Source organism: Vespula vulgaris, chromosome 7 (assembly GCF_905475345.1).
Source record: "Vespula vulgaris chromosome 7, iyVesVulg1.1, whole genome shotgun sequence".
Taxonomy (NCBI): domain Eukaryota; kingdom Metazoa; phylum Arthropoda; class Insecta; order Hymenoptera; family Vespidae; genus Vespula; species Vespula vulgaris.
In genome coordinates, this window is record NC_066592.1 from 1,751,652 (window position 1) to 1,762,500 (window position 10,849).

At 33.4% G+C, this 10,849-nt stretch overlaps 1 protein-coding gene and 1 long non-coding RNA gene across 7 annotated transcripts in view; one reads left to right on the top strand and one right to left on the bottom strand.

Moving 5' to 3' along the window:
* LOC127065086 (uncharacterized) overlaps positions 1–10,849 on the top strand; it is a 207,544-nt gene that overhangs the window by 100,119 nt on the left and 96,576 nt on the right. The gene's annotated exons all lie outside the window — the stretch shown is intronic.
* Positions 390–7,935, bottom strand: LOC127065070 (activated Cdc42 kinase Ack). 6 transcript variants are annotated; one of them, XM_050996941.1, is made up of 5 exons: positions 7,774–7,935; positions 6,984–7,213; positions 5,260–5,802; positions 1,884–5,183; positions 390–1,810 (listed from the first exon to the last, which is right to left on the bottom strand). In XM_050996941.1, the coding sequence occupies exons 3-5, from the start codon at positions 5,781–5,783 to the stop codon at positions 1,711–1,713; spliced, it is 3,924 nt and encodes a 1,307-aa protein (XP_050852898.1). In that variant the 5' UTR covers positions 5,784–5,802; positions 6,984–7,213; positions 7,774–7,935; the 3' UTR covers positions 390–1,710. The 6 variants fall into 6 exon arrangements, with proteins under 6 accessions (XP_050852898.1, XP_050852899.1, XP_050852897.1 ...); XM_050996942.1 differs by lacking the exon at positions 7,774–7,935 and adding an exon at positions 7,454–7,723; XM_050996940.1 differs by lacking the exon at positions 7,774–7,935 and having other exon boundaries at positions 6,984–7,440.

The window sequence follows — 10,849 nt, forward strand, 5'->3', positions numbered from 1 at the left end:
TTACAGCCTGTACACGTAAAATCAAACAGAAAATTGTTTACATCAAGGAAATAAAGCGCACATTTTAATTTTTTATCATCGCAAATTTCAGAACAGCGCCACTATACGAAATATACCTCTCATGGAAAAAATCAATAAGAACACGTTACGTCAAGAGTTAATCTCTAATGCGTAATTCTCGAAGTAGGTCACACTTCCAATATGAAATATTTTTTAATCTTTATTTAATCTATATGTTTAATCTATATTTTTAATCTCTAAATGACTTTTTTTTAAAAAGCTTCATTTTTAATATATGGATTATATTATTAATATATGAAAGTTTTTTTCAAGTAATATTAAGGCCTTAATTAAGGGTAGGGGTATCAAAAAAGAAATAATCGTGACAATTGACTCATTCATGTTATTTAATGAAATTATAAGAGCGCTTTTAGTTACATCGCGCTATCGACAAAATATACATATGTATTTTGTATTGTTTAAAAAATAAATTAAAAGAGCAACATATAATATAAGAGAGCTATTACATCGTATGATTATATTACATTACGTTTTTTATGCACAAATACTTACATTTAAATAAATCATTGAAATTCGAATTACATATTTATATTTATCATGGACACAAACTATGTTTATTCTTTTTATATCATTTTTCTTTTCTTTTTTTTTTTTTCTTTTATAATTTTGTACTTGCCGCCAATTCTATCGTATTGATCGCAATATATCACCGGTTTTAAGTCTTCTACGTAACACACGATAAACGTATGCAAATACATATCTAATCTTTAGACTTTCTAAATTAAAAACTCGATTATTTCATCCTAATTATAATTCTAGTTATTATGTACACTTCTTCTTTTTTTTTTTCCTTTTTTCTTTTTTTTTCTCGATTTTCCCAACGGACCAACGACTGTTCATATTCGATAATAATAAAAAGAAAGAGAGAATACTTTTTTTTTTTTTTCGATAATACCACCTAGAGCCTTTAGTAACGCATATCACAGTTTCAGATTGATCTTTTTCGTAACACTGTTTGTTTTTCTTTTTTTTCTCCGTGATCATGGTCTTAATTAGAAAATGACCTTAACAATCTTAATACGACTCTTTAAAGGTTAATACGAGATATCATTTGAATAAACCGCTAATCGAATAATGTCTAACTTTAAAACAAGTTAGGTATACAGCAGCCTTCTTATTTTTATTAAATGGGTATGTATGAAATTAATTTGAAGGACTGTTCACTGAGCATACTTTGTTAAAACATGTACGTACGTGTATGTGTATGTGTGTGCGCGTGTGTGTGTATGTATATGTGTATATATATATATATATATCTTCAAAATAATATGAGGAGAGAACATCACATCTTTTCATTTTGCGTTTCGCTTATATCTGAATAATTATTATGCATAAACATTATGCAATATCATCCTTCGCTTAATGGAATAAAAACATTTCCTTTCTCTATTTGGCCATTTGCTGTACAATTAAGTAAAACTGCATACTCCAAATTTGTCCTTTATCGTCTTATTGGAATGCAACGTTTTCTAAATATCAGAGTAATGAACTAAAACAACGATTTCCAAGTTCATATGCTCTATAAAAATGTTTTGAAGCATTCAAAAAACTGAGATTACTGTACTTGCAATCATGAAATACTTGATATTAATATCATTTGCATTTCTCAAATTAATTCATATTCATTTTTTATTTAGCTTGATCTAGCAGCAGAGAAGCCGCTCTTTCTACATCGTAATCAGTCTGCTTAAGAGCATTTTCGCATTGCTGTCTATCTGCCAAACCTAACCTATAACAATATAATAACAACGTTAATAATAGAAATGATAATGAGTAACGTTAAATATGATATAAAAAGTTACCTTTTAAGGGATTCTAATTTAACAAGTCTGTCTTTCATAATCTGTTTGGCCGCTTGTGCAGTGTCCCATCCAGTGGCTTGTAACGCAGCTAAAATTTCTTGTTGCGACGCATCCGCTATATCTCTTTGTACTCTCATTATTTTAGTTGCACGAAATTCGTCATTGAGAGACATAACTAATTGCTGTGAAGCACCTGTCAAAGGTGGACTAACACCAGATGGATATGCCGACGTGGAAGGCGCTAATTGAGTATTGACAACAGTTTCGTTCATGTGAGACTGTACATTGGAAATTGGTAATGTTTGTGACGTCGCAGCATTAGCTTGATGCGGCTTATTATGTACAGACTGCAATACATTCGGATTCCCACTCTGATTAGCTGTTAAATTTGATTTCATTACAGTATGCTGATTTCTTATAAAACCATTTTGCACCGATTTAAGTGGACTCCATGCCGGAGGAGGATTATATACAGGCGGTTGTTTTAAATGCGGGCTAAAATCGCAAGGGTGATTTTGAAGTGCATAGTTTCGAGATGCTTGAACAGCTTGAATCTGTTGTTGTTGAAGATTATAGCTAGCTGTATCCTGATAATTTACATGACTATGACTTAGATTTTGATCCACAATGGTATTTGCTGGCGATGCACCGGAAGCATAGTAATTTCTGAGTATATTCTGTTGAACAGTCTTATTATAAAGGGTATTAAATTCATTTTGAGATAATTGTTCTAAATTAGGTACTGTCTGTTTCAATTCAACGTATACTTGTTCTGAAAACATCGTACCAGTGGCAAACATAGCAGGCTTTGAAATAGTATTTGTATTACTGGCACTAGATTGTGGCTGTTGTAAATCATTTTGTATTTGAGTTATACCATGATTACGACTTATAGTTAGAAGGGGAACGTTTTGTTGTTGGAAGTAGTTTTGACTCGTGGATGTAAAATTTTGTGCGTGATTGGAAGCCGTTTCTGTGGCACTTTTAGAACCATATTGAGAGCTATTCAAGTTACTCGTCGCTTGAATCAAATTGCTAGGAGCAACTTGAAGTAAATTCACGTTTATCTGAGGCATATTTACGACCGGTGATATGCGATTAACATTTGGATCCGTCGATACGGAATAATTACTTTGCAAATGTACTTGGGAGTGTGCTTGTTGCCACATTTGTCCTACAATGGCATCCGTGGTGCTTTCAACGAAGCGATTTTCTTGTTGGACCGTTGGCTTCTGAATATTCGTATTTTTAGATTGCATCGAATTTTGCACTTTACTTGGTAAATGAGTGCTCGTTCTTTGATCCATTTGCGGAGATTTTGGTTTAATCGATTGCGGTGGTGGTCGCAGTGCCGGTATAGTCGAATTATCTTGCAACTTATTGATCAACGTATACGTATGCGATTCGTTAGAATGTTGTTGAGTAGCATTAGTATTTTTACTTGCTTCTTTCTCTCCTAAATGTTTCTCTAATTCAGCAAGAAACGCCGGATCCAATTTTTTAGGCGAAGTAACATTGTGCGAATTGATAGTTAACTCGCTCAGATTTTGGGCAAGATCGTGATTAGATTTAGGTTTGGGTGGGCTTTCGTTGGGACCTATAGGAGGAGGGGGAGGTGGCAATGGCGGTGGTAGTGGCGGTGAAGGTTGTCCATTGGAAGTTGTAGGCAAATTGTGAGTTGCAACGTTAGCATAAGTTTGTGTATCATTTTGCAAGTCTTCCGGCCAACTTGTCCAATTTGATACGGATGGAGTTTGAAGTTTATCGATTTCACTATAATGGTCCTCTGGGAAAGCATTTCCTTCTGAACTATTAACATTAACATTTAAATTAACACTTTCATTTATATTATTCTTACTCAAATTCGTCGAGTATTGATTAACATTTATATTCTGACTGGTACTAACTTCTTCATTCTGAATATTTCCATAGGATTGGGTCTTATTATAATGATTAGTCGGATCGGATGGTACGTGACTGTAATATCGAGAATGCGGTGGTTTCATAAATACGGAAGAAGTATCAAATGGATCAGAATATGTTGGATCCAGATTGCCCGGGAAATTAGCATATGTTCGAGGATCTTCCTGTTGATTATGTTCTTCTTGTGTTCTCGTTTCGACCGTTTCTATAGGCTCATCAAGAATATTAATTACACGCCGACACGTGTTCGTATCGGAGTGAGATGAATTCGTATTAGTTATTTCCTCTGGCGATAAATCTATCAGACTACCCTCTTGACTGGTACCAGGTACAGGAACAGTTGATTTCACAGGACTAGCCCTTATGTCGTTTTGCAGTTTCGTGTAATTAAATTGTTTGCGCGAGCGTGGCGTGCCACACGAAAATTTTTTCTTTTGATTATCCGTAACTCCGGCCACAGCTACAATGTCCGGCGGTTCCATTGGATTTCGAAGATAGACGTCATCTATATAAATAGGACTACCCCAACTTTTTCCAAAAGGAGCACCGTGTCCCGTATGAATAAATGAATTTTCTAAAGGTTTACTTATATCCTCCGGTTGTTTTTTTCTCATCGGATCCACCAAACAACGAGGAAATAACCCAACTTGATAAGTTCTTTGATTTTGTCCCTTCCACCAATAATTTTCTGGTCTACCATCTATAATAACGATTTGATCACCCTGCTCTATAGTCATTTTCTCAGCTTCGTCGAAATCACTTAAGGCTTTCATTATCGACGGTACCATTCCGGTTAACAATTCTTTCAGAGAAGCAAAACTCGGTCTTTCCGACGGTTCTCTGGCCCAACAACGTAACATAAGATCATACATTACAGGTGGCATTGCTTCAGGCTCGTGCAATCTTTCTCCCTCTCTATCTATCTTACGAAGAATTTCTGATCCATTCAATCCAACCCAAGGCTCCTCTCCGAACGTTAACATTTCCCATAACGTCACACCAAACATCCATACGTCCGAAGCGTGACTAAATTGGCGTGCCTTTAAAGATTCGGGAGCACACCATGGAAACGGCACTTTCTTATGTTCCGTCATAACATAACAATCCTCTTGCTGAGGCAGAGCTCTCATTAAACCAAAATCACCTATTTTCACTTTATCCACTGTACTTAAAAGAACATTCCTGCAAGCTAGATCCCTATGAAGGAAACGTTTGGCCTCCAAATATGCCATACCAGTAGCTACTTGTAAAGCGTAATTACATAACGTTAAAACGGATATACGGCAGCATTGTTTTCGTAAATAATCCAAGAGAGCTCCTAAAGGCGCAAGTTCCGTTACCATCATCATAGGCTGAGATAATACGACTCCGTACAGCCTGAAATACGATAGAGAAAGAATATATATTATGATATTTTTTTAGTAAACAACTAACAAAGATAAAAAAGAAAAACCTTATAAGATTGTGATGATCCAAAGTATGCATAGCCTGAACCTCGGACACAAAATCTTCTATAATACTTGGTTGGGTCAAAGCATCCGCCTTCAAAACTTTTACCGCGACAGGTAACGTTCTACCAGTAGGAGACATCCATTCTCCTCGCCTGACCACACCAAAACTACCGTCGCCTAATTTAATAGACAGAGTCACGTCCTTGTCCTGGATAAGACACGTTAGCACGGAAGATCCTTCGATCGGCTGAGAAGATCGTTTATTACTTTTTGTACTACCGCCAGGTCTGATTTTAGTAATTAAATTCTTTTTCCATTGAGTATTACGTCTCTTCTTAACAGCATCTAAAAGTCTTCTGATGCCTGGCTTGCCTAATCCGATCTTTTCTAAATCTTCTGGCTGAACGTAATCAAAATGATGCAACCGAGTGACCTGTAAATCGTCCCTAATTCTCGTAAAGAACTGGGTAAGTTGTACGTCGTGCAGAAGTTCTTGCAGCCATTCGGTTCCTTCGTCGTCTGCCATCTTCACTTATAACGATAGCCTATGAAAATAGAGAATAAGATTTAATTTACAACAAAGCTTTTCAAAACCTATAAGGAGCTTAAAAGATAAATAAGAACACACGAACAACGACGATCGCGAATGGCTAAATAAAATGATATGAACAGAAAGACCTCTATCTCCCTCTTTTCCTCTCTCCCTCTCTTTCTAAAATAAGTCGCGATAATATAACTTTTCTTATCGTTTTAAACACTGCACTGTAGTAGAGAAAATCTATTATCGTTACTCGAGAGGGAGAAGCGAAAAAGAAAGGCAAAATAGAACAAGCAAGAACACAAAAAGAAAAGAAAAAATAAAAGAACAAAATAGAAAAGAAAAGGAAAGTAAAATGAGAGAAAGAGAGAGAGAGAAACAGAAATATAATATATATGTATGTATGTATGTATGTGTATATATATATATATATATATATATATATATATATATATATATATAAACGACGAAATCGAGAGACGAAGAAACCGAAGCATCCATCCCGAATGTTTGCCATTATTTTCTCCTCGGTCTCCCCACACCAGCAGGAAATCAAATGAAGCTTAATAGGCCGTTTGAGGGAGGAGTCACAAAACGACGGTACTTATCAATTCCAGACATTGCTCTTTGTATGTATGTGCTACGTACAAAAAAGGATCACCGACTAAACTACATGACTAAGAACGACACGGACTTACAAGATCACGTTTTGAAATACACATATATACGTGTATACATGTACTTACGTACATATGTACGTACGTACGTGACAATAGAAGAGATAGGACTCGTATTGTGATAAAAAAAATCTCTAATCGTTTTTTTATATCTTCTATCTGAACACATGCACACACATATATATATATATATACATATATGCATATGAACGTAGGATAACTAGACGACGATACGACGATGCCGATGAAACGATGGTAGGCGTCGTTTCGTTTACAAACATTTAACATTCTCGTAATCTGTTTAGATCCTACATTACTATTACAATCAACGCATTAACATACATACAGATACATATTTATTATCAAATTCAACCCCCAGAAAATATACAAATATATACATATAAACACGAACGCACATTCTTTCGTACGTTATATATATATATCTATATATATGTATATGTATTTTATATACATATATACGTATACACATGTCGAAGAAATAATTACTTACCAAAACGTTTTTTATACGATCACTATCAAGGACAATCGTTAGGATTGAGCATTATCGTCGTTCACGCGCGTTCCTCACTATTTTCGTCTCTCTCTTTCTCTTTCTCTTTCTCTTTCTCTTTCTCTCTCATTTCAGAGGATGATCGATGGCTTCGAGGATTCGTTCGATCCTCGTCATTTTCCGTTCGGATATCGGAAACACATATACAAAATCATCCCCCTCGATTTTCTCTGTTATAACATATAAGCACAAAACATTTCTATTAGTATTATTTACTCACGTACATGTGCAACTTTTCGACATGACGAACGAGAATGTATGTATTCTGTATCTAAATATATACGTAAGCACAGGATTATTTTCTCTCTCTCTCTCTCTCTCTCTTTGTCTATCTATCTATCTATCTCTTTCTTTCTCTCTTTCTCTCTCTTTATCGTTGCTACAAACTTTTCTTCGAATGAAAAACTTACTCGCAACAAAAAAAAAGAAAGCCTCTGGATAGGTTCGCAAATGTCACGATAGGGTGCAGGAAAAGCGAGACTTAAATTTTCGATTCGATCCAACCTACAACGAAACTTTCACCGTACGAATTTCTCGTCCGTTGCATTGTTACTACATTTATACATAACACGTACACACGTATATATACATACATACACAACATATACGTAGAATATGAATATATATATATATATTGTGTATATATATAGGATTCGTCTTTTTAACCTCAAAACGTGTTTCCACGCTCGACCAAACTCGAAGAGAAAAATAAGAAAAGAAAAAAGTATACCTGCTCGCAAAAAGAATACAAATAATTAGAAATGTGTATTACATCTGCGTCGTTAACGAAGGAAATGTCAAACTCTACTACTTGCTATAGTTACGCTACGTTAATAATAATCATCAATATCATCATCGTGTCGTTGCGTGTCGTCGCTCTTTAATTGTGTGCACCAATCTCGGCACGCAGAAACTGTAAGAGAGAGAAAGATAGAATTGTGTGTGTGTGTGTGTGTGTGAGAAAGAGAGAGAGAGAGAGGGAAAGCAGTAAGAAAAAATCAAAAGAGAGAGAGAGAGAGAGAGAGAGAACGTGTAGCTCTATTCAAGTGCAATCTTCAAAGCATGCATCGTGAAGTTGGCTCCTAGGGATAAAACTCGAAACTTTGTGTTCGTAAAATCGATCGTACAATTTTTACTTTTCCTTTCTTTTTTTTTGTTTTTCATTGTTTTCTTTTCTTTTTCTAACATTTTCTCGACCCTTTCTTTCTTCTCGTCTTTTTTTTATTTTTCATCTTTTTTTTCCTTCGAGGAATCTTCCTTCTTTTTTTTTTCTTTTTTCTCTCTTTCGTTATCCCATGTAAATTAGAATTGACGTAGTTTCTCGTAGTTTCTGTCACGTGATTTCTCTCTCTCTCTCTCTTTCCTTCTCTCCCTCCCTCTCCTTTTCTCTTTCTCTCTTTCTCTCGGTTCCGTCGAACGTACTTCGTTTGATTGGTTAGTACACAAACGATACGAAAATCGTACTTAACCGTTTCTCCGTTTTTCTTTTGTTTTTGTTTTTCATTTCTGTTTTTCTTTTTTCGATATTTTTGATTACACACATTTACATAACGCGTTATGTATAATACGTATTCCATTTGATATTTATTTCATTCGTGTCTTTGTCACGAGAAACGATATTCGTTTCGCAATAGGTTAATTCTTTTGTTTTTCTTTATTAATTATAGTACATTTTTTCTTTTTAACTGTTAATTGTAATTGTTAAAAAGCGTTACTGCTATGGATTAACGTTGGATTAAGAAATTAATGCTCGTGTCGCGAAATCGTAGATAAGGACGTTTTTCTTTTCATTATATTTCCTCGCATAAACGTAGAAACGTAAACTTCCGTAATAGAATAATTCAACGAACGATAGTACGCTATAACCGAGAAATAATCCAGATGCTCCTCCGACTGAAGCTAAACAAAAGTGATGAGAAATCAAAAGAAAAAAAAAAGAAGAAAAAAAGAAATGAAAAAAAGAGAACGTTTTTCTCGGATCGTATTAAATTTATTTATGTATAAGTAAGTATAAGTAAATTTTTTATATTCGTTAAAAAAATTAGCGAACTTATACCGTGGCTATTTTTTATATTTGCGTCCGAAGAAACTCGTTAAATTAATATCGACAATTATTGATTTCTTGAAAGTAAAATTTCATCTGAAAAAATATCTGTAGAAATAAATTGATGTAGTAAAAATTACAAAAAATAACAAAACACGAAACAAAGAGTATATATTATGTATTTATAGTATATATTATTTCAATATAATATTTATATAAAATAATATTGACGTAATTTTTGTTTACGCGTATTATTATTAACGCGTACAATTATTAGTATCAAGTTGATATAAATAATGAATAAAATTACTGCAAAATTTCTAATTTTTTGATATCTTCGTATAAATAAAAAGGAACATAATTAGGATTGTTATATCGTTATTTGTCTAACCAATTTTGATATCTTGTGGATACGTAGGAAAAGATATTACGGTCCAATTGTTAGACAATATATATATCTACAATGAAAATAAATATTTCGTAATATTAATTATATATTAAATTAATTTCCAGTTACTTTTTTTTTTACGTAATCAATAATCCTTAACATATACTCTAGATGGATATAAGGTAGAACAAAGTGTCCTGTGGAAACACAAATCTTTTTCAGTGATAATCCATAATCCATAATTATATAACATCGTAGGTAACATACAGAATAATTAGTATATATGAAAAAAGGATACATCGTTGATGGATTATTTAAAAAAAAAAATCTATTGACTATAAAGTGTGAATTAGAAAGTACGAATAAAAAAAAAAAAATACCCAAGTGTACTACAGTTTTCTGCATTATCGATATTTTACAGGAATAATTAAGTACCTTTGAATATTTTAGAAATACATTTTTGACGTACTAACCTATCAACATACATTTGTACAAAGCGATAAAGCTTTCAAAATTTGCTACCAGGTATCGCTTCGATCGGCATAAAATTCTGCCCTTCCATTTTCTTTGGTGCGAACGTAATTCTAACTGCGTTATTGGTTGTGGCATCGTCCAATCACGAACGAAAACGATATTGCAGATTAATTAGCTTCTTTTTTTTTTCTTTCTACTCGAATTATTGGAAGTTGTTAAAATTGATCAAAAAAGAAATACGATATTAAGTTAAAACGTAATAAATATTTTTTTGGAGAAAATCTAAAAATGTGAAATATTAATGAACGATTAAAAATGTGTGTATACATATCTGTATACACACATATATATAATAAATATATTATATGAATACGTTCGTTTAAGGTAATATTTTGTTGATAATATTTATTAAATTATTTTTATATCGTAAGAGAATATCTAAGCAATGTCAAGTGTGAAATCGTATCGTCGTACAAATATACGTATTAGAAATAGGAATGCGTTGATATAGGTACGACGTAGTTTACACATACATTCAAGCACAATTTCAATGCATTGTTATTCTTAATGACGAATGTGTCTGTAATTCTACGTATTACATATAGATATATAGATACGTACGTATGTATTGTATAATATATCATTTATGCAATGTAGCAGATTCTCTCTCTCTCTCTTTTTCTCTCTCTCTTACAATTGATAGAATAACATTTCGTTGTTAAAATGTTTCTTACATCGTGCATGAATTTGATTAGATAATAGATATCTACGATATTAGAGAGAAAGGACAGGAGTAAAAAGAATTAAATTCAAACATGTCGCGCATGAGTCTTCAGACGAAAGTGGTGATTGTGTTTGTGTTTACGTATTTGTATGTATATGTGGAGTGTGTGTGAGAGA